Source organism: Plecotus auritus, assembly GCF_963455305.1.
Source record: "Plecotus auritus genome assembly, chromosome: 7".
In the NCBI taxonomy this organism is placed as follows: domain Eukaryota; kingdom Metazoa; phylum Chordata; class Mammalia; order Chiroptera; family Vespertilionidae; genus Plecotus; species Plecotus auritus.
In genome coordinates this window covers 10,902,488-10,929,409 of record NC_137774.1, presented here as the reverse complement: position 1 = coordinate 10,929,409, position 26,922 = coordinate 10,902,488, and the positions used below count along the sequence as shown (strand labels likewise).

Sequence of the window (26,922 nt, the reverse complement as noted above, 5' to 3'; positions counted from 1 at the left end):
TAATGTTCTTGAGAACATGATGCTAAGTGAAATAAGCCAATCGCAAAAAGACAAATATTATAATTCCACTTACATTGTTAGGGACAAAAATAGAATATTGGGACTAGCTATGGTTATGGGAAATATTAATCATGCTCTGTTAACCATGATTGCCTAATTCTGGCTAAAGAAAGAACATTCTAACCTGGCTGGGAGTTGTATGCCCCTAGGACCTGGGAGTCAACCTTGGACTGTGGTCCATTCTCATTCAAGAACTGCCTATTATCATGGAAAGATTAACAACCTTATCACCCAAACAATGGAATCCTACCCCAGCCTGCATTGCCTACTTCCCCATGCCTGTTTAATGGGTATAAAGTTTCAATTTTACAAATGAAAAGAGTTACAGAGATGAGTGATGGTGATGGTTGCACAACATTATGAATGTATTTAAGACCACTGAACTGTACACATAAAAGTGGTTGAGATAGCAAATTATATATGTGTGTGTGTGTGTGTGTGTGTGTGTGTGTGTGTGTGTGTTTTAAAATATATTTTATTGATTTCAGAGCTGAAGGGAGAGGAGAGAAAGATAGAAACATCAATGATAAAAGAGAATCATGGTTAGCTGCCTCCTGCATGCCCGACATTGGGGATTGAGCCCAAAACCTGGGCATGTGCCCTGACTGGAAATTGAACCGTAACCCCCTAGTTCATAGGTCAATGTTCACCCACTGAGCTATGCTGGCCTGGCTTAGCTTACTTTGTAAGACTAACTTGGCCTGAGTCTCTTGTTTATGCCTCTGGAAATCATAAGCAAAATTTGAACTGTTTCCCAAGGTTGATATGAGGTAAGCACTGACCAATTCCCTATCATTTAAGAAAATTCTAATATTGTAACTAACAACTGTGAAGAATAGACAGTCATTGCTTTCCCACTCATGTAAAGCTTTACAACAATATACCTCTGAGCCTCATTCCATGTTTTGGTTTGAGTGCTCCCAGTTTACAAACTGTCTTTCCTGTGTGCACAATAAATGTTTACTAATTACTACTTATGATTCATTGGTTTTTCTTTGGCTATTTCTGAACCTTAGACACAATCATGGTTTCTGCCTATTTCTGTTTCTTTTGGGTGACTGGGTGGAGTGCTCATGAAGATAAGGGGATTCTTTGCTAATGCTATCCTTTGGCACAGCTAATAAAAAGGGTAAATTCAAGCCGAAACCGGTTTGGCTCAGTGGATAGAGCGTCGGCCTGCGGACTGGGGGGTCCCGGGTTCAATTCCGGTCAAGGGCATGTACCTTGGTTGCGGGCACATCCCCAGTAGGGGGTGTGCAGGAGGCAGCTGATCGATGTTTCTCTCTCATCGATGTTTCTGGCTCTCTATCCCTCTCCCTTCCTCTCTGTAAAAAATCAATAAAAATATATTTTAAAAAAAGAGGGTAAATTCAAGATGCCATGATGACACCTACCAGAAGGACCTAACATAGTCTAAAGCAAGCATGTCAAACTCTCAGCCTGTGGGCCATATGTGGCCCAATAACGAATATTTTTGTGGTCCAGCCAATATAATGGTATGTAAGAAACGTTTTAATAAAAATTTTGTAACTTAATTTTTACAATATCCTGTTACACATAATCATTTTTTAAATATATTTTATTTTATTAATTTTTTTTACAGAGAGGAAGGGAGAGAGAGTTAAGAAACATCGATGAGAGCCAAAACCGGTTTGGCTCAGTGGATAGAGCGTCAGCCTGCGGACTGAAAGGTCCCAGGTTCGATTCCGGTCAAGGGCATGTAACTTGGTTGCGGGCCCATCCCCAGTAGGAGGTGTGCAAGAGGCAGCTGATCGATGTTTCTCTCTCATTGATGTTTCTGACTATCTATTCCTCTTCCTTCCTCTCTATAAAAAATCAATAAAATATATTTAAAAAAAAGAAAAAGAAAAAGAAACATCGATGAGAGAGAAACATCAATCAGCTGCCTCCTGCACACCCCCCACCGAGGATGTGCGGGCAACCAAGGTACATGCCCTTGACCAGAATCGAACCTGGGACCCCTGAGTCCGCAGGCCGACGCTCCATTCATTGAGCCAAACAGGCCAGCGCTATACATAATTATTAATAACGAACTACAACGTTCACTAATGACTGATTACTATAATCGTGTTGCATTCATTTCCCTTATGGGCCTTACGCGCAGGCGCACCATTTCTCTCCATTAACACTGGCAGTGAATACCAGTATTTTAGCAGCCGATTGCCACGTCAGTAATCTTGGACTGACTTGTTTGGTGTGTGCAACAGGAAATATTTCGTTTTCGGAGAACAAAAAAAAATAGGTTTATTTGCGTTACGCATATTAATTTGTGCAGTTCTTCAGTGTCTGGTAAGTTAATGTTTAAGAAAGAATATTAATTTTTATTTAAATGTTCTATTGTTTTAGGTTAACGATGACTCATTTATTTCAGCCCTTTGTATTCAGCATGTCTCTATCGAAATAAACCTACGTTTCTATGAAAATTGAAGCTTTTGTTTTTTTGCGGCCCACATAAACTTAAACCTTGTTTATTTGGCCCGTGTTAGCCTTTGAGTTTGACATGCTTGGTCTAATGAGTCAGGGAAGACCTCCAAAGGAAAGTAATCAAAGGCTGAGAAGTAGGAGCCTTACAGAAATTTGAGGAGGAAATTAAGGATTTCAGAGATTATTGGAGATTTTGTAAAGTTCTGGTGAGAAACCTGTTAAGATCCAAAAATGTTGAGAATGTGAATTACTCTCCGGAAGTGGTTCATCTTTCGGACCAAGCATCAAGGGACTTGCTTATAAAAGCACGTTCTAACTTTCTAGGTAACAAGTTCTAAACGACACTCCCCCAACACCTGGCGGTTTAAAAACTAAAAGTCCCTGAAATCCTCCTAAACAGTGCGTGGCGGCGTAAGGCGCGCGCAGCCCATTGGATCTTGTAGTCTCGGACAGACTTTGTATCCCATAGAGCAGTGCGGCAGGTCGTCGCGCCTGCGCAGTGCGGGCGGCGGGCAGCGCAGAGTGAGAGGCTCTTTTGTTCGGCTAAGGAGAGGGCCGTTGGCTTGGGCCTGCGGTACGCCGCTTCAGTGAGGGGTCGACCGCGGCCACCCGGCCTGTTGCTTTTCTGGGCGCCACTCCCCCGGGCCCCCGACGTGACGCGCCAGTAGCGCAGCACCGATTCCTCTCGTGCTTTTGGGCGCTGCTCTGAGGTAAGGAGTCCGCTAGAGGCGGGGAAGCGGCGGGGGAAGGGGGGAGGTGCGCGGCGGCGGCGGCGGGAATCCTGGGTGAGGGGCCTCCGGCTCACCGCCGAGCTTGCGAGCTTGGGAGCGCACCCCGCGCCCTTTCCGCGCCGGGTTTTTCGCCGCGCGCTGTGAGTCGGACGGCGAGCGCCCGAGGGATGAAGGGGGCGGGGTGGCGTATTCCGAGGCGGACGTTATAGCCATTCGGCGTGGGCCTAGCTCTTGTGGGTCGCTCTTCGCGACCTGGGTAGACCCAGGCAATGTTACTTGGATTGGGTGGGCGGCTGCAGGATTGTACAGGAGGGGAAAGACTTGATGGAAATTTGGGGACTGTGGGACAAGCCGGGCAGCCTTAATGCCTGGATATGCGTTTGGAGGGCTCACAACTGCGAGACCGAGGTTTAGAAATGTAACCTGAGAACTTGGGGTCTGGTCGGGCCTCCCAGAGGAATTTCGCTTGCAAGTAACTTGGAGTAAGTTGTAAGAGGGTGCTGCGCAGCCCAAGGTGTGGAGGAATGGATAAGCAAAATGTGATATATACAATAAACTGGGAAGGGGGTTAGGAGGAGGAGGAGCCGTTATTTGCCTGCCTTGGCTCTAGAGCGGGAAAAGAGCTGTTGGCGTAGAGGAGGAGGTTTCGAGAGTATTTCTGTAAGGTCTTGAAGATAAAAGGGGAAACCTGGCTGCCCTTCCTTCCTGATGGGTCCAGTGGGGAAGGCTGTAAAAACAATGTGTGAAGAAAGGATGGTACACGCATTCTTTCCTCTTCCAGGTTTTCTGCCACCTTCACTCCGTGACTCATTAGGAAGCTAAAAGTTCAAGTGCCGCTCTTCACTTTGATTCAGAATTAGTTTCTTACGTTTTTATCTGGGATTGTTACTGGTCACAAAGGGCAGTGAAATTGTAGAAATATGTAGATGAGCTAACATTTAAGGGATTACGGTAGATTTTGAGGGATGTGGGGAATTGGGAGACAAAGAGGAAAAGTTCCTTAAACCGTCCCATCCCACCCCCAACCCCAACCCCAACCCCTTGGGCTCTTTGTTTTTTTTTAGACAGCCTTGTTGTTGGAAAATTCGACTACCAAGTGAGCAGTACTTTACCTCCTTCTCTAAGCTTCAAATGAATTTGTATAATATTCAGGCATATATTGGTTTAACTCAATTGAACCGAAGTTTATTATTTTTTTAAATATATTTTTATGTATTTCAGAGAGGAAGGGAGAGAGAGAGAAACATCAATGATGAGAGAGAATCATTGATTGGCTGCCTCCCGCACAGCCCACACTGGGCATGGAGCCCGCAACCTGGGCATGTGCCCTGACGAGGAATCGAACCGTGACCTCCTGGTTTATAGGTTGATGCTGAACACTGAGCCACGCAGCCCGGCATAACCGAAGTTTATTAAAAGATCAGTTACACTAGAACGTCTGGCCCAGAGTAGAGAGCTTCCTCAATTATGTTAAGAATCATGTCAGCAGTTTGAAATAGTTCTAAAAGGCCCATGGTTTTGGAATAGATGCATGAATACAATTGGGAAAGTAGTGCTTTTAGACATTTACGTAGAAGGTGGTATGATTGAAGGACACCTTGTTGGAATCAGTTGCCCCTTAATAAAACATTAGGAGTGTTAAGGATCTTCAGTCATTTCTAACTTTCCCTGTGGTTCTATTTTTTTTCCATTGGATGCTGTAGGCTAAATTAAGTTTTTTTTAGTTGTTGATCATTAAAAATGTAAATAGTGTGTAGCCAGGTGCGTCTAGTTTCTTGATTAAAGAAGACCAAGCAAGGATACCCTAGTCTTCTGTATTTTTGACTACAGGATACTAAAAATTTTCTAACCATACATGGAAAGAAAAGAAACAACCATTATATCTTCCAGTACCCATTTTAGTGAGTAGGAAAATGTTTCTTAGTTCACACCATTTAAGATGGGAATTGATGCATTTTTGATATTTTCTAGTAATTTATATTTCAAAATCTCCCTTTTTCGTATTCTATCTCTGGTGGTATAACAGATTTTGCATTGGACTTGATAGGTTTTTCACTTCATAGGTTATTTCTCTGAAGAGTTTTGCTTTTTTAACTGATTTTTTTAGAGAGAGAAACATTGATTTGTTGTTCTACTTATTTATGCACTCATTGATTCTTGTATGTGCCCTGACCAGGGATCAAACCTACAACCTTGGTGTATCCAGATGATGCTCTAACCAACTGAGCTACCTTCAGGGCTCTCTGAAGAGTTTTTGGAATAAAATGCTAATGGCTAGTTTATGGGCTCGCATAAAATGGGGCCATGCCTCTTGTTCATCCAAGTGTCTGGCACATGGTAAGCAGTTCAGGTTATTGAATGAATGGCTAGGGCCTTGAGATCCTTTCTGAGAATTCCATGTGTTAGTCAGCAAAGTGAATTAATGTGCAATTACATAATCAGTTTGCCTGTCTTCGATCTATGACCTTTGGCAGAGAAAAATTGTTACCTGTCTTAGCGTTGGTTTTTAATATACTCATCTTGGCATTAATTACAGAACAGGTATGCAGATTGTGCAGGTGACAATTTTAAGTACCTTAGGTGAGGAGTAGGAGAAGCCCCAAGTTCTGGGGTTTCAATAGCAAGCTATATAGTTTGAATGTTTTCTATTTTAAAAGTACCTTGAAAAATCTTTTGTGTCCTTTGTATAGTTAAATAAGTAGTCCCAATAGTGATGTGTATTGGAAAATTGAATAGCCTTTCCAGGGTTAATTGGAGAAGTTATTCAGATATAGACAGAATTCAGATGCTGTCTGTATTTGAATTGGATAACTTGTGTGAAATCTTTACTACCTTGAGTTTTTATGACTTGCTGACCAGAGGGGGCAACCTAACTTGTCTATGAAATTGTGCCATTCTCTTTGATAATAACCAACATATTGAGGGCCTAATAGAACTATGGTATTTGAGTGGTTAGTGTCAGTAATCTGGTAAAAAAACAAACAGATTTTTGTTTGTTTTAATTTTTTTTTATTGATTTCAGAGAGGAAGGGAAAGGGAGAGATAGATAGAAAGAATCATTGATTGGCTGCCTCCTGCACGACCCCCACTGGGGACCAAGCCCGAAACCCAGGCATGTGCCCTGACCAGGAATCGAACTCTTGACCTCCTGGTCCATAGGTGGATGCTCAACCACCAAGCCACGCCGGCCAGCCAGAAATCTGGTTTTATTGTGTTAACTGTGAATGCTTTGGTCTCTGCTTTTAATTTCAACTTAGTCATAATTCTGGTGTAGCTTTCTAATAACTTTTGTTTCATCTTAAACAAAAATATTTGCTTCATATATAGCTGTTCTAATATTTACAGATCCCTGTGGCCTCTCAACCCAAATCTATAGTTTCATTCACATCCACATACTGTAAAGGTAAGGTTAGCCAAGTTTCTAATTACATCTCAGATAATATTCTAATTTTATTTACACATTAGTATTTTAGTCCTAGATCCTGTAATTCAAAGGCAGATATTCCTTTAAAAAATGAAATCCTTGTTCACTGGATATGTGGCACAAGTTCTTGTTTTCTGCTCAGTAAAGTTTTCCATCTGGAAAGCATTTGCCTTACAAGCAGTCACAGCTAACAGACTAAAAGCAATTTGGAAACATGAACCAGGAGGACTACAAACTGAATATACTACACATGCCTTCACCTGCCTTTTGATGACTGGTATATAGTTGCTAATGCTCAGCAAAGGTACTTCGTCCTTGTTTTCCATTTAGGGTTGGTAGGTTAGATTTATCTTGCTGATCATTCCCTAAAAAGCTGACAGCTTTGTACTTCTGTTCCCTGATTATCTGAGTCTGAGACATTCATCTTTATTGCCCCTGTAGGGTTTAACACCTTACATGGGGCCAGACCTACCTTTGAGTGTCTTAAGTGATAATAGAAACAGAATGCTTTGGGAAATGCAAGGAAAAGAGAAATAATATTCAACTTGGTTGGGTAGGGAAATATTTAGTTTGGTTTAACTTATAATATTTAGCTTCTTAATAGTGAGCAAGGCCATGCATGGAGAAACGTGCAGGATATGTTCAGGTTATGGTTTTCTGTTTTGTATTGTTCTTTTAATATATTTTTATTGATTTCAGAGAGGAAGGGAGAAACATCAATGTTGAGAGAGAATCATTAATTAGCTGCTTCTTGCATGCCCTACATGAGGATCAAGCCCGCAAACCGGGCATGTACCCTGACCAGGAATCAAACGGTGACCTCTAGGTTCATAGGTTGACGTTCAGCCACTGAGCCACGCCAGCTGGACTGGTTTTCTGTTTTGACAGCAGTGTAGGTTTTGTGAGGGAAACAGTAGTATAGAATGGTAGGAACCAAAGGATGTTAGATGGAGTTTGGACTTTAAGGAGGAAGAGGCTTTGTACACCAGGAATCGAACCGCACCCTCCTGGTTCATAGGCCGACGCCAAACCACTGAACCACACAATTTGGGCTTACCTTTTTATATTTTATCTTTCGGTCCTGGCTTTGTGTCTTACTATTGGGGACTTTGGGAAATTTTCTTTGCTTCAGTAAGCCTTAGCTTCCTCATTTGTGAAACAGACTTAAAAGAGTTGTTAATAAGGATTGAATTAAGTGCTTTTATATTCATTAAGTATTAAGTATTCAGTAAATGTTTAATTATTGTTATGTTATTATCACTTAGCCTTAAGGGATTCGAAAAAGCTGTACTTCTTGGGTGTCCTTATATTCTGCTCACCTGACCAAACAGCTCCATTTGCCTGGGTCTGAGAGGGTTCCTGTGATGTGGAATTTACTTGGTCACCCTATGTTCCACCCAGGTTCTTAGTGAATGCCGATTGATTTGATTTAGTTTTTTAAATAGATAGTATTAAAAGCTAGTAGAGCTGTAGATATAAACTTTTATAGCTATTAATTGACTAGGTCTTAAACCTAAGCTAGAAGGGGAAGGAAAACAAAGAATGGAAAGAGGCTAGATGAAAGAAAGGATGAGGTTGGGGAGTGATGTGCACAATAATGATCACCTGGTCACTGCCTACCACTCCCCTCAGTCTAGCTGGAGCCAAAAGAGCGGAGGGTTCTCTTGCTCTCCCCTCCGCTCCTTTACTTTGAATTTATATTAGTTCACACAAACACTCCATCCATGCTTTTGTTCTGGCCCTCCGGTCCAGTTTAAGAACCCATTGTGGCCCTCGAGTCAAAAAGTTTGCCCACCCCTGGTTCTAATCTGGCCATGTTTGTATTCCTCATAAAGCAAGCTCTATTTACCTTAGGACTGTGAGTCAACTATTCCCTAAACTTGGTGTATTTTTCTGATTTTTGCTGAGTTGTCTCCTTGTCATTTGGTTCTCTGTTTAAATGTTACTTAAAAATATTTTTATAGTATTTTTTACTAATTTTGTTTTAGATGATCTTTTTTTGTTTTTTAATGCGAAATACAATTACTATTTATTTTATTTGTTATTTTAAAAATCTTTATTGTTGAAAGTATTACATTTGTCCCTTTTTTTCTCCCATTGACTCCTCATAGTCCACCATCCTATTATCTGTGTCCATGCGGTCCAAGTTCATAACTTGTATATGCATACAAGTTCTTTGGTTGATCTCTTCCCACTCACCCCGCCTTCCCCCTGAGATTCAAAATTCTGTTCCAGGCTTCTATGTCTCTGGACCTATTTTGTTCAATAGTCTATTATGTTCACTAGATTCCACATATGAGTGAGATCATGTGATACTTGTCTTTCTCTGGCTTATTTCGCTTAGCATAATAATCATAATAATCTCAGGGTCCTTCCATGCTGTCTCAAAGGGTAAGAGATTTTTTTTTTTTTTTTTTTTTTTTTTTGCTGCCTAGTATTCCATGGTGTAAATGTACCGTAGTTTATTCACTCATCTACTGATGGGCACTTGTGCTGTTTTCAGATCTTACCTATTGTAACTTGTGCTGCTATGAACATAGGGGTTCATTCATACATTCTTTCTGATTGGTGTTTCAGTTTTCTTAGGATATATTCCTAGAATTGGTATCACTGGGTCAAAGAGCAATTCCATACTTACTTTTTTGAGGAAACTCCATACTGTTTTCCATAATGGCTGCACCAGTCTGCATTCCCACCAGCAGTGTACTAGGGTTCCCTTTTCTCCACATTCTTGCCAGCACTTGTCATTTGTTGATGGTAGCCATTCTGACAGGTGTGAGATGATACCTCATTGTCATTTTAATTTGCATCTCTCTGATGATCAGTGACTTAGAGCATTTTTTTCATGTCTCTTAGCCATCTGTATGTTCCCTTCGGAGAAGTGTCTATTTAGGTCCTTTGCTCCTTTTTTTTTTAAATTGATTTTTTTTTACAGAGAGGAAGGGAGAGGGATAGAGAGGTAGAAACATCAATGAGAGAGAAACATCAATCAGCTGCCTCCTGCACACCTCCTGCTGGGGATGTGCCTGCAACCAAGGTACATGCCCTTGACTGGAATCGAACCTGGGACCCCTCAGTCCACAGGCCGATGCTCTATCCACTAAGCCAAACAGGTTAGGGGCATCCTTTTTTTTTTTTTTTTTTTTTTTTTTTAATCCTCTCCCAAGGATATTTTTTCATATATCAGAGAGGAAGGGGGAGAGAGAGGGAGGGAGGGAAACAGAAATATTGATGTGAGAGAAACACATTGATTGATTGCCTCCTGCACGTGCCTCAACTAGTTGTTACCACTTTTGTTTCTGGTTTTAATTATTACTTGGGTCCTCTCTGTTTCTTTCTTTTTTTTTTTTTTTTTTAATATATTTTATTGATATTTTACAGAGAGGAAGGGAGAAGGATAGAGAGCTAGAAACATCGATGAGAGAGAAACATCGATCAGCTGCCTCCTGCACACCTCCCACTGGGGATGTGCCCGCAACCAAGGTACATGCCCTTGACCGGAATCGAACCCGGGACCTTTCAGTCCGCAGGCCGACGCTCTATCCACTGAGCCAAACCGGTTTCGGCAATCCTCTCTGTTTCTTGATGAGTCTGGCTGAAGATTCATCAATCTTGTTTATCTTTTCAAAGAACCAGCTTCTTTGTTTCATTGATTTTAGTTTCTGTGTCGTTTATTTCTGCTCTGATCTTTATTATGTCCTTCTTTCTACTTACTCTGGGCTTTTCTTCTTGTTCTCTTTCTAATTCTTTAAATTGTAGGGTTAAATAGTTTATTATTAATTTTTCTTGTTTGTTTGTTTTTGTTTTGTTTTGAGGTACACCTGTAATGAATGCCATGAACTTCCCTCTCAGGAATGCTTTTGCTGTGTCCCAGAGGTTTGGGGTTGTTGTGCGTTCATTTTCATTTGTTTCCAGGAAGTTTCGATTTCTTTCTTGATCTCATTGGTAACCCATTCATTGTTTAATAACATGCTATTTAGCCTCCAGTGTGTCTAAGTGTTTTTACTGTAGTTGATTTCTAATTTCATTCCATTATCTGAGAAGATGCTTGGTACGATTTCAGTTATCTTGAACTTAGTAGAGACTTGTTTTGTGTCCTAACCTCTGGTCTCTCTCTGATAATTACCCATGTGTACTTGAGAAAAATGTATATTTTGCAGCTTTGGGGTGAAATGTTCTATAAATGTCAATTAAATCCATCTGATCCACTGTGTCGTTTTTTTTTTTAATATATTTTTATTGACTTTTTACAGAGAGGAAGGGCGAGGGATAGAGAGTTAGAAACATCGATGAGAGAGAAACATCGATCAGTGCCTCCTGCACGCCCCCTACTAGGGATCGAGCCTGCAACCAAGGTACATGCCCTTGACCAGAATCGAATCTGGGACCTTTCAGTCCATGGCCCAACACGACGCTCTATCCACTGAGCCAAACTGGTCAGGGCAAGTGTGTAATTTTTTAAAAATATATTTTTATTGATTTCAGAGAGGAAGGAAAAGGGAGAGAGAGAAACATCATTGATGAGAAAGAATCATTGATTGGCTGCCTCCTTTACACTTCACACTGGGGATCAAGCCCATAACTCGGGCATGTGACCTGACCAGGAATTGAACCATGACCTCCTGGTTCATAGGTCGATGCTCAACCACTGAGCCATGCTGGCTGGGCTGATTATGGCTCTTTTGATATCATAATTTGGTTGCCAAGATGCTTAATGTGGGTGGCAAATAGTGTTGGTTAAAGGCTCTCCCCCGCCCAGTATGCTGCAACACTGATCTTAGTTACTTTGTAATTTTCTTGCAAGCAGTTCTAATTGAGAACTCTCCTTCAAACTATCTCTGCTGGTGTTTAGAGACTGCCATCTTCAGGGAGAGGAGGTTTCCTTTGAAATAATCCATTTGGAAGCTATACGAGAACAATTGACCTGTCATAATATTTAAGGGGGCTCTTGGCTCTTCTGAAGGTACTAGATTCTATAGGAGGAGTGGGTTGCATTCTAATGAGTTTGAAAACAGCTTATTCAGAAACCTAGAGAACTACCTATAAATAAGGCGGGGGGAACACATTGGGAATCCTGGCTGAGAATCCTCTATGTAAAGAATCCAATTTCTGGCCGAAACCGGTTTGGCTCAGTGGATAGAGCGTCGGCCTGCGGACTGAAAGGTCCCGGGTTCGATTCCAGTCAAGGGCATGTACCTTGGTTGCGGGCACATCCCCAGTGGGAGGTGTGCAGGAGGCAGCTGATCGATGTTTCTCTCTCATCGATGTTTCTAGCTCTCTATCCCTCTCCCTTCCTCTCTGTGAAATACCAATAAAATATATATTTTTTTAAAAAAAAGAATCCAATTTCTGGGAGGTAGATGCTGGGATGAGCCCATTAAGAAAGCTCAAGAGAAAAATGGGAGTCTGTTTTCTGCATTCTTTATTTCTTATATGAATTGTTCTTAGGATAATGATTTGAGTAAAGATGTAAATTTCCCCATTTAGGAAGTTTTCTTTACCTAACCCCCATTTAGGAAGTTTTCTTTACCTAACCTTAAGGATTTTATTCTTATTCTATTCTGTGACTCCTACTCCCTGGGGCCATGCTAATGATAAAGGGAAGAAAGGCTTATAGTAGCTAGAGATGAGCCAGAAGCTGACCTGACCCTGTTGGTTCATAGTAGCAGGATCAGATGGGCAGTATTCAATGCCGTTTATTTTTCTTTTTAAGGATAGATTTCATTTTATCATTTTTCAAAGTAAGTTTATTGGGGTAACATTGGTTAATAACGTTACAATTTTCAGGTGATAGATTATAAATTGACATCTGTATACTTGTGTGCTCCCCACCCTAAATCTAGTTTTCTTGCATTACTATAAGTGAAATGCTGTTACTTTTTGTAAGGCAATTATAGGTGTTAATGTAGATAACATTGAGCCTTAAATAGCTCTGAATTTTGATGCCATAGTAATAGAATACCTTTCCTTTCTTAAATTTAATTACTTAGAAGTGTTATTAGCGGACAGTTACTTTTTTTTTGATCATCTGTAACCCATTGTTTTCCTTCCATCTATTGAGAAAGGTAATGTCTTCCAGTTTTCATGTCCAGATTAATATAGGGAGTTGTCTAGCCCTTTGTTATCTAAAAGTGATTGTCAGTTTATTTTTCTCTGCTCTTTTTAACCAAAGACTGACCATGAATCTTGCTACCCCTTCAATCAACAGTGAAAATAAGCAAGCAAGGAGTAGCACTTGTTCTTGGGGAAAAACATTGCTGCATTTATCCAAAAGGAAAATGGATTTTTCTTTACTCATAAAATAACATTTGTCATATGGCAGTCAGAATTTGGAAACCTGAATCAAGCATCTCCCTTCAAAAGCACAGCCTCTGAATCGGACACAATGAAGCTAGCCAGGAGTTAGCCAAAGATTGCATGAAGTCCAGTGATTAGTCTGTGGAAGACTCCTGGCACTTTCTCTGACGGATGGAGGTTTTGGGGAGTCAAGAAAAGTCAGTCTTCTGTATGTAAATGGAGAGAAAGAGTGTTGAAAAGATAATCTTAGATCTGTGTTCTGAAGGGGGAAGGTACCTTTGGTGTTGCCTTAGGCCACACACACTAAAAGCATCTCAGAAAACATTGTTTAGTGCTGCAAAAGTTCAGAATACCTTTAGTGGGGAGAAGTGTCTACATGTTTTTCTTACTCCACCTTAAGCTTCAGGAAGACAGGGACCATTTCTTACTCTGTTGAATCTCCAGTATCCGGCAGTGTCTAAAATTTTCTAGTAGCCAAACAGATGTTCATAGATGCAGACATGGGAATATCTGAGTGTAAACCTAAGTAAGCGTCTGTAGCTAAGATTCATAATGATGGCCCTAGCTGGTTTGGCTCAGTGGATAAAGCATCGGCCTGTGGACTGAAGGGTCCCAGGTTCGATACCGGTCAAGAGCACATGCCTGAGTCGCAGGCTCGATCCCCACTGGCTCTAGGAGACAGCCTATCAATGATTCTCTCTCATCATTGATATTTCTATTTCTCGCTCCCTCTCCCTTCTCTAAAATCAATAAAAATATATCTATTTAAAAAAATATATCCATAATGATGATACTGAATTTTATGAAAAGTTTGTTAATTTCATATAGTCTATAGATGGACTATTTCTAAAATACTAGTACATTCTTTCTGTACAGGCCAGTTTTAAAGTATTTTGAAGTTTCTACAACCAGTTTAACCAAACCAAATTGGCATTGTCTTAAATTCAAACATGGTAGTAACTTCTTTATTGTTTGGATCATCTGCCATACTCTTGATTGTTTGTATCTCATTCTGGGCAACTGATCCATCAATTTGTAGATTTTGGCCAATTTTGTAGAACAATTTTGTTGTCTTGGTATCTTATGGTGCCACCTACTGACACAAATTGGTAAACATAAGGCTTTAAGCCTACCAGGAGTCAAAGTATTGTATGAAGGACAAAAGAAAAGAGATTTATAGGGGACTAGAATTTTAGCACTGGGAAAAACCCTTAGAAAGGTTACCCAGCCTGATATATTTTAAGAATAAAATCGGGTTCTATTATTTGTGATAACTAAGCTCCCCCCCTCATTTTCCAAAAATTTTCAGCCTTAGAAATAAACTAAATAGAATGAGAAGTTAACAAGAAATTTGTGACATATAAATTAATGGTGGCATTCAGAAAAGACTGCATAAAGAATCTTCTTATTGATTTCAGAGAGGAAGGGAGAGAGATAGAAACATCATCAATGAGAGAGAATCATGGATTGGCTGCCTCCTACAGCCAGTGGGGATTGAGCCTGCAACCCAGGAATGTGCCCTTGACCGGAATCGAACCTGGGACCCTTCGGTCCACAGCCACTGAGCCAAACCAGCTAGGGCTGCATAAAGAATCTTAAGGGGACTTAAAAGAGAGGGTCTTTTAACAGTGCAGAGGAATGGGTTATATACATATACATTTACAAAAGGGAAAATTAACTAGACATTTAATAAATAGGACAAACTGTTTCCCACAGTAAAAATTCAAGTCCGGTACTATAATGAAATGGAAAACAGAATAGGAAAAGTACAGATCAGAGGGTTATATGTATATGTTTGATGTATATACATTATTTTTTGGATTGATTTTCTTTCAATATAATATATTTTAGATATGCTTTATAATAAAAGGGGTATTGGGAACTTTTTAACTTAGAATATGTATAAAAATTTTATGAAGCTATTCAAGAATAAGTTTTGCTGTGAGATTAGTTAGAGCTATTTTATGAACTATCTAGCTGAGTATATTAGCAAATTTCATTATGTATTGAAGATGAATAGACATAGCACTTAAATAAGCAGCACACACTATTAAAGTCATCTATGATGTCCCTGCTTTTCTTAGTATCCATATATTCATCTAACCAACAAGAGTGTGCCCTTACATCCTTTTTATTTCCTTTATTTTAGCAGCGTCACCCTTTATACCAGAAAACTGGCGGGCACTATGGGGAAAAAACAAAACAAGAAGAAAGTGGAGGAGGTGCTAGAAGAGGAGGAAGAGGAATATGTGGTGGAAAAAGTTCTCGACCGTCGAGTGGTAAAAGGCAAAGTGGAGTACCTCCTCAAGTGGAAGGGGTTCTCAGAGTAAGTTTCACTGACCTGGATGAATCCATTCATTTAATCACCAACTATTTCTCAGGAGTCTAGTAATGTCAAGGGCTAGGGTGTTCCAACGGGTGCAGTGTGACTCAGGCCTGGCCTTCATGGCTTATAATTTAACTAGGAAAATGGTCTATATGTATGAAGTGCTATAATACAAGACAGTGATTTCTGAGGAACAATTTTGTGTGTTTAGACTGATACAAATTTGCAAGAGAAAGTAATTTTTTTTTTTAAAGAGGCAAGTTTCTAAACTTTCAATTTGTACTAAACATAAAAAACACACCCCTTCTCTCCCCCCTCCCCCCATCCTTGACCCCAAGAAATTTTAACTTTGCTCAGTTCTTGGTCTTGGACAAAATCTAGCTACTCACTGTTAACTCCTCTTTGCCAAGGACACCCAGCTCTTGTCCTCCTGTGCTTCTCCTTTTTATGAGTATGCTAACTTTAAGTGGAAAGTGACTCACTGTGTCCTTTGATTTCAGTGAGGACAACACGTGGGAGCCAGAAGAGAACTTGGATTGCCCCGATCTCATTGCTGAGTTTTTACAGTCACAGAAAACAGCACATGAGACAGATAAATCAGAAGGAGGCAAGCGCAAAGCTGACTCTGATTCTGAAGATAAGGGAGAGGAGAGCAAACCAAAGAAGAAGAAAGAAGAGGTAAGGGTAGGAGTAAGCATTGTTACTAGCCAGAATTCTTATTGCTGTCAATGAAGCTGAAAGCCAGATAATTTCAGTACTTTTGTTCTGCTGCTTCTTGAATATGAGCAGCTATCTCTCAGTCCTTCTGGAATCTTAGATAGGCTAATGCTTACAGAGTATTTGGGGGCTCACTACTCTCATAAAGCCAGCCACATAATCTACTTTTATTTTATGTGAAGGTTCAGGAACAATTCATTCCTGTAACTGAATAGCATTCAGTGTTTTGTTTTTTTGTTTTTTAATATATTTTTATTGACTTCAGAAGGTGAGTGAGAGAAACATCAACGATGGGAGAGAATCATTGAGCCCCAACCAGTTTGGCTCAGTGGATAGAGCATTGGCCTGTGGACTACAGGGTCCCATTTTCGATTCCGATTGAGGGCATGTACCTTGGTTGTGGGCACATCCCAGTAGGGGGTGTGCAGGAGGCAGCTCATCAATGTTTCTAATTCTATATCCCTTTCCCTTCCTCTCTGTAAAAAAATCAATAAAATTTTTTTTTTTTTTTTTTTTTTTTTTTTAAAGAGAGAGAGAGAATCATTGATTGGCTGCCTCCTGCATGCCCCACACTGGGGATTGAACGTGCAACCCAGGCATGTGCCCTGCCCTGACCAGGAATTGAACCTTGACCTCTTGGTTCATAAGGTCAACACTCAACCACTGAGCCTTGCCGGCCAGGTTGTTTTGTTTTCTTATAAATAGTTTATTGATTTTTAGTGAGAGGAAGGGAGAAGGAGAAGAAACATTGATGTGAGAGCACAACATTGATCAGCTACCTCCTGCACTCCCCCTACCTGAGATCGAGCCCACAACCTGGGCATGTGCCCTTGACCAGGAATCAAATCAGCAACCTCCTGGTACATGGGACAATGCCCAACCAACTGGGCCACACCAGCCAGGGTGCAATCAGTATTTTAATCATTACAGGTTTGAGGTAGCTATTTTAATCCATTCTCAGTACCTTAAAGTAAGTTGTCTTTTTTATATATATATTTATAATAATAAAAGGGTAATATGCTAATTAGACAGAACGACCTTCAGACGACCATGCTATGACCACTGGGGCCTGGCCATCGCCCCATGATTGCCCCGCAGAGGCCCAGGCCACCGGCCGGCGGGGCAATCAATCGAGGGGCGGGGGGGGGAGGGGATCTCCACAATCTCCCCAAAGAGGGAGGCCCAGGCCACTGACAAGCGGGCTGCGGAGGGTGGGCGGGGCCTTTCTCTGCGAGGGAAGCTGGGTGCCAGAGGGAAGCCAGCAGCTGGGGGAAAGGAAGGCCTACTCTTGCATGAATTTCATGCATTGGGCCGAGAGAGAGTGAGAGAGAGAGAGAGAGAGAGAGAGAGAGTGTGTCCCCCACAACCCGGACATGTGCCTTGACCGGGAATTGAACCATGACCTCCTGATTCATAGGTCAACACTTTGTTAACATTTTTTTTTGCTTTGATGTCTGTATCTGTTTTTACATGTGGGGAAACCTCAAACATTTCAGGCCTTGATGGGATAATCATTCAGAACAATTCTGAAAGGCTTGGAACCATGCATGGTATTGGTGAAATATTGGCAAAAGAGTTGGCGTACATGAATTAGAGAAACAGGAGTAACTCCAGTCCGGATAGCAGTCCCACATACTTAAAATTGTTCAATCCCTCTGGTTTTTGCAGCCAGAAAAGCCTCGAGGCTTTGCCCGGGGTTTGGAGCCGGAACGGATTATTGGAGCTACAGACTCCAGTGGAGAGCTCATGTTCCTTATGAAATGGTGAGTCTGCCAGTGGCTCTGTGTGTGTGTGTTTTTTTTTCTCCCATTTGTTCCATGCCAGAGAAAAGAGCTGGATCTTCGAAATTCCAGTCACCCAGGTGTGAAATCTTTAAGATGGCATAGTCCTTCGATAGTGACCCTCGGCCTGACTGTCAACCTGGACTCATGATTTACAGGTAGGGGCCCTTAGGATTTTCAGATCTTTGGCCATTTTTTTAGGAGGTGGAAGAAAATCTAGAGTGGAGAGGGTATGGGGAGGAATCACATTTCACTTTCCTAAGTGAAAGGGAAAAATATGAAATGTGATTGAACCCTTCTCTTCTACCACCTCCTTAATAAAGATTAGGCTGGCCCCAGGCTCAGAAATTCTGTTAACTTCTCTGGGTTAGGGAAGAATTTCTGTAGCTTTTCCTTTGTCCTTAATTGTTAAGATTTTTTCCAATTTGTACAGTTCCAAGATCAGCCAGCAGGGGTCATATACTGAGCACAGAGCATGTCTACATTTTTCTCCATTAAGTGTAAACACCAATGATAGCAATACTCTATGAAACAGCTTAATGGAAACAGTGTCTTGAGAATCTTAAGAACTGTAATTAACCCAAAATTTTGGATAATTTACCTATTCTGTCCAAAAGGAAAGCCTCCTTTTTTTTTTTTAATTGAAAATGCCTATGCTTTTTCCCCCTCAAGTGGATCTCAATCATTGTTTTTAAAATATATATTAGGAGTGAATAATTCTAAGCCTTTGCCTATGAAGACAACATTATAGGTGATTTGTCCTTTTGCCAAACTAGATCCTTCTCTGAAACTCATATCTGTACTAGCTCTTCCTTAGAAGGTGGCCAGAGAGGTCTAAGTTTAACACGGTAGAAAGCCTGTGTCACAGCTAGCTAAACCTGTTTGCTTCCTATGCATTTCCTGGGTATTTACTGAATCTAATCTTTTAGCTGATTTATTGCTAGCCCATTGAAGAAACATTTTCTTTGTGTTTGTTTTTTTATGTGTGGGAGGTGGTTTTTTATGTTGCTTTTTTTTAAGAGTTTATTTTTTAAGGTGCTGCATTTGGAGGGAAACCATTGATTCCAGGAGTTACTCAGTCCGGCTAGAGTACACTTTATCTGCATTTGACCTGAGTTAGAGTAGTATCTTCATGTTGCTTAAGATTACACTCCTTTGGTTGACTCACTGCTGTGTGTAAAGATTATAGCTGACTATAACCCTGTATGTTAAGATTGATTTTGATTATAAAACCAAGATCATTTTGAAGCTATTTTCCTGGGGAGTGGAGATACTTGTCCATTTCCAACAATAGCAAATATTTTTATGAAGTGAAATGATTGAACTTACTTCTGAGGACATTGTTGAACAAGGGGCAGCCTGCTTCAGGTTCCCATACTGTTATACTCCTTTCTCTCCCATTCTCTTGAATCTGTTATTCAGAAACATACCTTACCAGCTTAGTCCTTAATGCTATGGAGCTGTGGAACTTTGTTTTACCCTATTGCTGGGTTTCTGGAACTTTTGAGTGGTGATTCATCAGAGGCCTGCTGCACGGATTCATGCACCAGTTGGGGTCCCTCGGGCTGGCCTGTGGGGATCGGGCTGAAACCACCTCTCCGACATCCCTCAAGGGATCCTGGATTGCGAGAGGGCGCAGGCCAGGGTGAGAGACCCCACCGGTGCATGATCGGGCCTGGGGTTCAGAGAAGGTGTCCAGCCTGTCTCGCCCAGTCCCTATTGGCTAGACCCCAGCAGCAAGCTAACCTACCAGTCAGAGTGTCTGCCCCCTGGTGGTCAGTGCACGACGTAGCGACTGGTCAAACAGTCAGAGGGACATTTAGCATATTAGCCTTTTATATATATAGATATCTACTGCCTGCCCTATACTACTACTTCCATCTGGGACATTCCCAATGACCTGAAGATAGAGTTTACTCCTTTGTCCCTTGGGATAGATGTGATTTTTCACATTTTGAGAACATTTTAATATTCAGAAGAATATAGAGAATTATGTTATAGTCCATTCATTTTCTACCTCCCAATGTTGAAGAACCATTTCAAAGCACCTGGGAGTTCTGGCATATCTGTGAGCATGGCATTTGGTAATGTTAAACGTATAATTATGAGTCAGCAAGAAAGTGTTCACCTGCATTGGCTCTGGCCAATGTGAGATTGGTATTCAGTGTTATACAACATAGTATAAAATCCTATTACAAAGCCAAGATCTCTCCATGGGCCCCTAGCAGTTGGCATATGGCTTTTGGAAGAGTGCGGTAGTCTCTCTTTTCCCTCAGAGAATCTGAGAGTGGTGCTTTTTCTGGCCTTTCCCAGAGGTTCGGATGTGGTAGATTGAGTTAGATCACCTATCTTTTGACAAAGATACCCAAAGGGGATTTTCAACAGGATATGTACAAGAGTGTCACTTAACTAAAAACTGTCAGTAAATGCTGCTTTTGCCATATTAACACCCTTCCCTAGCTTATGCTTCTTACCCAAGTTGAGAGACCACTAACACCTGGTCTCAAAGTCTCTCTGTGCTTTATTCTGCAGGAAAAACTCTGATGAGGCTGACCTGGTCCCAGCCAAGGAAGCCAATGTCAAGTGCCCCCAGGTTGTCATATCCTTCTATGAGGAAAGGCTGACGTGGCATTCCTATCCCTCAGAGGATGATGACAAAAAAGATGACAAGAATTAACTCTCTTGAGTACCAGCCCCTGTCACATCTGACTGTGGGTTTCAAGTGGGGAGGGGAAGGAGTTCTACTTGTCTTGATACCATAGAAGTGGCTTGAGAAGATGTCCTTTGAAGAGCCAGTATAGTTTCTGTGCCCTACAGCAGCCCAAGTGCTTTAAAGCCGTTCCATGCTGTATAGTTTGCACACCCATCCATGTGGAGGGGAAGGAGGATAAGTGTTTCAAGGCAATTCATTCTGCACTTTGCTGAGAAAAGCGAAGGGCCTTCTATGAAGGACAAAACTTGCAGAATGGGTATGTGTGAGAGCAAAAAGATACTGTAGATCTTCAAAGAGCATCTCCACAACCCACAGCCTTCTTCCCAATAGTGTTAACTGCATTTTTACAGCGTAGCATGTGTGTAGTTTTTGGCTATTACTGCTGTATTATTTGGGGGTGGGAGGGATGGGGTAGGAAGGGAGATGAGTAGGATTGTTTTTATTAAAATTTGGGACCTGGTTGCGGAAATGGTGAAACAATGAAAAGAAGAAACTGCAAATGATTTGGTTTTGGTGTCCAGAATATTTTCTTTTTAAAAAATGTAATTGGCAATCTAATTGAGGACTCTGAGAGACTGTTTAAAAGCTGTGAATGCCTGAAACTTACAGGCCAAGGTGTTTCCTGCCTGAGATTAATTCTGTTCCCAACAAAGGACTAAGCCAGTTGATAGTTACCAAAGCTGCCATTTGGGGCGGGGGGTGGGAGGGATGGAAATTAGTTGAGAAGGGAAAGTCTTTTATTGGAGCATATATATAGGCAGATCATTCTGTCTTAGAGGTGCTAATTCTTGAAATTGACAAGACCCTTTCTTTTCTAATTATGAAGCTATAGATATTAGCTTGTCCATCCAAGCTCCTGGCTGAGGTATTTGTGGGGAGGTGAAGAGGATGGTATAGGAGGTGTGAAAGTAAAGAGAGGGGCCCATGTTTTTAGGATGGAAAAACTCTTGGAGCCTCTCTGTTTTTTGAACTTTGAACTCTGAAACCATTGGTGGCAGGGTTCAGTCACTGACAGCACAAGTTCATTGAATCACTTCAAGAGTTGGATTATTTCAAAAGCCCTGGTCTCAGGAGATTAAACTTTCACTTTCATACTGGGGCAGTGGTTCTCTTTAAGACACAAAACAAAAATTCCTTTTTTTATCCCAAGAATTAACTAATACCCAAAATGCTGTCTTTACTCATAAAATCTGTCAGTTATTGACATCATCCAGACCTACATCTAGAACTTCATTGTAAAATCCTTTTAGGCATGTGTTAGATTTCTGTGAAAACGTTGTTTAAATGTAAACTTCATACAACACTGTCAGTTTTTGTTTTAATAAAACTATAGATTTATAATCCTTGATTTGTCTTAAGTCTTGCCAGAAACCCTCCTTGCCTTTTATTACCTTGTAGGTTCAGCCTGTTGGAAACAACTTCCACACCTGGATGGTTTTATTTCTTTAACACTGTAGGCTTGAAAATCTGGCACCTGGCCTGAATCTTTGAGTGGTCTCACTATGTTAATTGAGTAAATATTTATTGAGCATTTATAATTGCTGCAGAGACTGTAAATGTTGTCACATCATTCTGTCTTTCTTATTGCTCAAAGGTTGTTTGTTTGTTTAGCACTCTGTGACCTGATAACACTTCCAAACTATGATATGTTTGGAAACATGAGTTTTTGAGTTAGGTTTGGTTCCTGGTTCATGTATTTTCATAGATTTGTGTGACCTTAGCTAAATTCAACTTTACAGAATTTTCAGGAATTAGCTTTGGATTTGATTACTGAATTAAAATATCATCTATTTTCTTAATGTCGTTTTCTGCCTATAATTCTAGAGCCAAAATGGGACTTGACTCTCGTCGTTTATAAAAAGGGAAAGTGGGATTTCCACTCAGGTGAAATCACTGTAAAATATTCAGCTCTTAGTACAAAGCATTTGTTTCAAGTAAACTGATGTGTAGATACTGTTTTCAAAATGCCTTTTAGGAGTTTGGGGGAATATAAGGAAAATTGAGCTGGGAGGCTTTTTCTTTGCAGAGGTCTGAGGGTGTGTCCTTGTAGCTGGCAGCAGCAGAGCAGTCAGTAACTAAAAAAGAGTTGGGGTAAGATGGGCAGTGTTCTGGTTCTGTTCTGCATTATAAGATGCACTGAAACTAGCCTTCAACGTTCGTTTGTGTCCAGAATGAGCTACTCATCTTTAGCCTTAACCTTTGGAACCTACTTCATTGTTATTTCTGGATTCCTGAACTCTTATAAAACTATATATCATTCTTTCCAGGGAAGACACTAAAATTGATATTACATACAATGAAGATTGAAATGGAGATAGGTATCCACAATTTTGTTATCTTTATCACATTTCTAGATTCAAGCTTTAAGAATAATTTTTTCTCAAGTGATTATTGAAGCCATAAATGCATGCAGAAATGTTAGAAATAAAAATACATAGGCACAACAAATCTTAGAAACAAAGTATTCAGAGAACTTTTCTTCAGGCAGTACAAAATGTGTTTGTTGGATGGCTTCAATGAAATTGCATCATCGTAGACCTCTTGCCAGGACTTGAAGAGGAGATAAGTTATTGCCTTAGTTACTGTTACAAAAGGTGAGCTAGCTTACTAATATGGTGACAGTGTCATTATTGGAGGAGTCCTACACTGGCAGAGCCGGTGAAAGAAAGAAACAGCAACAGCCTTGCTCCTCCACTGTCTTCAGTTGAGTTTCAAGTTGGTACAGTAAATGGCCAGTATACTGACCACATGAGCACTCTTACCAACTGACAGTGCTCAGGAATAATTACTGAAGCTTTTCAGTGTCATTTGAAAGTTCTGACTACCAATTTTAAATAATTTTTAATAGTTGAATTTTTAAGTATTTAATTTCAAATACCAGAACTCATTCAATTTGATTTTAACTCATGGCCATTTGGTGTTTTGGCCATATGTGCTCAGCACATCTTTATAGTCTGTGGCATTGGGAATCTGTGTTACAAAGTAATTACTTCCCTCATACGGAAAGGGAAAATGATAGAGGAAATTGCTATCATTGGGTGGAACTGGAAACTTGAAATGCAAATTTTCTGTAGTGCTCCAGATCCTGAACTATGTATGGAGCTAGGTTCTGTATGAGATCATATTAATCTGATCTGTAAGTTGGATTGTCTCATGAGGATTTTCTCATTTAAAAATTTAGAGCTGATGCCTGGCCAGCATGCCTCAGCAGTGGAGCATTGACCTATGGTCATGGTTCGATTCCCAGTTGGTGCCCATGCCCAGGTTGTGGGCTCGATCCCCAGTGTGGGGCATGCAGGAGGCAGCAGATCAATGATTTTCTTTCATCACTGATGTTTCTTTCACTCTCTTCCCCTCCCTCTCTCTGAAATCAATAAAAATATATTTTAAAAATAAAAATTTAGAGATGATAGGACTGAACTAAGTCCAGGCTCAGTGTGTTTTCCCTCCTAGAATTTGGAATACCAATATCACTACTAGGCCAGCATTCAGCTTACTGAAGGAAGGAGTTTTGGCTTCCCCTTGCCTTGTAGCAATAGGAAGCAATCAAGTTAGAGGCATCCTGGTGTTCTGGTATATGGTTAAGGAAGTTTGATAGAAGAGCTTAAGATCCCCAGACAACTATCAGTCTCTGATCTGCACATCACCCTTGGTTTGAGTGTTCAGCACTGAGGTTTTATCCAAAAGTTACTGCTTTCCTAAACAATGTGTTCAAGTTGCTCATCTCACTTATATGAATGACTTTTAATCGACCTTGGCCTTGGGAGCTTCTTGCTGAATACTGAAAGCAAATGAAATCTGAAATAACCATCCTGTTGGGATGAAAAGCATAGTTGGCCCTGCTCTGTGGTGGCAAGGACAGCAGCACAGTTAATTGACCCTTGAACAACATGGTTGGGGTACTGACACCCCTCCCCGCATAGTTGAAAATCCACATATAACCTCACTCCCCCAAAAGTTAAAATAGCCTACTGTTGACCAGAAGCCTTACCAATAACAGTTGAAAAACACATATTTTGTATGTCATATGTATTATATACTGTATTCTTACAATAAAGAAAATCATAAGAGAACATACATTTACAGTATTTATTGAAAAAAATCCACATATATGTGGACCTGTGCGATTCAAACACATATTGTTCAAGGGTCAACTGTAGTCTGTTTCTAAGGCGCTTTTTTTTTTTTCCTTATTTAGGCCAGTGAGGTGACAGAACTCCAAGGTAAGGTTGAAACAGTAAGTTTACAACATGTGCTGACAATTCAGTTCTATAGTTTTTGTTTATATTAAATAGCTTGTGTTAAAATATTCAGCAGCAGGTCTGACTGCACTATGACCTTGTTGGTTTGCATGGTGGTGATAGTACCAAAGCCATGTTTACCCCCCATGGATTTTTAAATCCTAGTTGACTTTGACCATTCCTGCCCTGTTTACTGTTTGCATGGCCTGTGGTCAGGCTGGGGAACTTTGGGGCCTGGCTCTGGGTCAGGGCAGAGCACCAACTATGGTCTTTCTCCACCTTTCCCCATGTGAACTGAACTAGGTTTTATTTCCTTGGTTGAAATATCATCTGTAATGAAGTAACATATACTGTGCAGTCTCCAGTCTGCAGTTAAAGTTGGACTGGAAAAGAACCAACTTTGAGACTACCATTGGTATTTTTGTGTGATCTAAAAGGAAGACAAGAGTTTCTATCCAACTGTTTCTGAGTACAACTCTTTAGCAAGGTCCCATACTCTTCTCAGGAGACAGCTGGTATACTAGATTCTGTTAATCAGCTAATTTAGGCAGATGTGCATTTTCAAAGAATCCCTGGACAGAAAAGGACTAAAAATCAAATCAGGTGTTAAGTTTCACATGTATTCCCCAGAGTTCCCACATGCTCCACGATGAAGTCAGAACTAGAGACAAGTAAAATGACGAACCCCTCTGTGTGAGAAAGTAAAGGTGAAAGAAGGGTTACTGTTCTTGGTACACCGACAAAATGACAAATAAAAGGTCTGTGGGTCACTATTCACTTTCCAGCTGAATGGGTGGTAAGAAAACAAGGTTCAGTCACTTAGGATAACCTAGCACCTAGGCTTTGCTAGAGAATTTCTACACTTGGCTGGGAAAACAACTTCCAGAGAGGCAGATACCAACCTAGTACCTCAATGGCATATAGATAGCATCAGTAAGAAAACAAACTGGCTGGAGATGCCCTAAAACTACTGATTTAGTCTGAGCTAAAGCTGTTGCTCTGGCCAGGTGATTCAGTTGGGTTGGAGCCTTGTCCACATGCACCAAGGTTGCAGGTTTGATATCTGGTCAGGGCATATGTAGAAAGCAACCAGTGAATGCATAAGTGGGACAATAAATGAATGTTTCTCTTCCTAAAAATCAATTTAAAAAATAAAGCTGTTGCTCTTAAGTTGGTGCCTACTGGATGTGGAAGGAGGCTTGAGGGTAGGGTGTTGGGGTTATTTTTTCTGCAAGGCACTTGTTTTTTCCAGCTATTTGCTAAACCTGAAGAGCAGCAAGGCCTGGTGTAATCTGGGGCTGTGAAAGCAGGGAGTAGGGCAGCCTGAGGAAGATGAGGTTCTTTGGAAAGTACTACCCCGATCACCAGCTGTTTGACTAGATGCTGTTTAGCTTTCCCTGGAGAAGGTGAGGAGTCAGCCATGGAGGGCCAGGTATTGCAGACACTGTCTCTAGATCACTATTTACCCTTTCAGTTTTGTGTGTGTGTTTTTTTTCTCTATTTTTAATGATACTGAAATAGGCCCTGCTTCATTGGTGAAATCTGCAGGGCAGATGTTGAAACAGTGATTCTATTTCCATCTCACATGAATTATGATGTATGGGAAATTGGTTTGAATAAAGCCTGGCACTGCTGAAGTCAAGACAAAGCAAGTTTTCTACCCCTACCCAAGCAGGTCATGCTGAAATTTGGTCTTTAGTTAAGGATTGAGGCCTACTCATATCTCTTTGCCAACCCTAGAATCTCTTCTCACTTCCAGTCTTAAGTGTAGCAGGTCTTTCACAGGCCTTACTTGAGTGAGTCCTATCTTCCTGGCAGAAAAAACCTTGAAGCTGGAACACCCATTCCACCAGCCAGCAGCAAAAGAGGTCAGCCCCACAGCAATGCTGACCAACTTGGCCCGAAGCCCCATCTAATCAACGTGACCCTAGATACAGCTGTAGATCTCCATAAGGGGACATGGGAAAAGGGGGTGACAAAAATACTTTCTCAGACTGGAGGCAACAATAGTAAAGGGAGTGAGAGGAATGTTTCACTTGAAAAACCTTTATATCTCAAGCTAAAAAAGAAGTTGCAAAACAAGATAAAAGTTATAGCCTAATATTGTTAAACCAAAATACATATTTGTTTCTAGAAGGAATGCAAAAATATTACTTTCTGAATTTTACTTGTCAATTTATTCTTCTA

At 40.8% G+C, this 26,922-nt stretch overlaps 1 protein-coding gene across 2 annotated transcripts; it reads left to right on the top strand.

Moving 5' to 3' along the window:
* Positions 1-2,993: 2,993 nt before the first annotated feature.
* On the top strand, positions 2,994-21,840 carry CBX1 (chromobox 1). 2 transcript variants are annotated; one of them, XM_080678833.1, is made up of 6 exons: positions 3,000-3,215; positions 15,107-15,283; positions 15,784-15,961; positions 17,669-17,763; positions 17,854-17,939; positions 20,314-20,451. In XM_080678833.1, exons 2-5 carry the CDS (start codon positions 15,144-15,146, stop codon positions 17,930-17,932), a joined length of 492 nt encoding a protein of 163 aa, XP_080534959.1. In that variant the 5' UTR covers positions 3,000-3,215; positions 15,107-15,143; the 3' UTR covers positions 17,933-17,939; positions 20,314-20,451. The 2 variants fall into 2 exon arrangements, with proteins under 2 accessions (XP_080534958.1, XP_080534959.1); XM_080678832.1 differs by lacking the exon at positions 17,854-17,939 and having other exon boundaries at positions 2,994-3,215; positions 20,314-21,840.
* The last annotated feature ends 5,082 nt before the right edge of the window (positions 21,841-26,922 follow it).

What these genes read in the sequence shown, in the direction of transcription:
- CBX1 (XM_080678832.1), top strand. Translation starts at nt 15,144, where the DNA reads ATGGGGAAAAAACAAAACAAGAAGAAAGTGGAGGAGGTGCTAGAAGAG. An exon ending in CAAAGAAGAAGAAAGAAGAG is followed by an intron (nt 15,962 to 17,668) that starts GTAAGGGTAGGA and finishes TGGTTTTTGCAG; the next exon opens with CCAGAAAAGCCTCGAGGCTT. An exon ending in CTCATGTTCCTTATGAAATG is followed by an intron (nt 17,764 to 20,313) that starts GTGAGTCTGCCA and finishes TTTATTCTGCAG; the next exon opens with GAAAAACTCTGATGAGGCTG.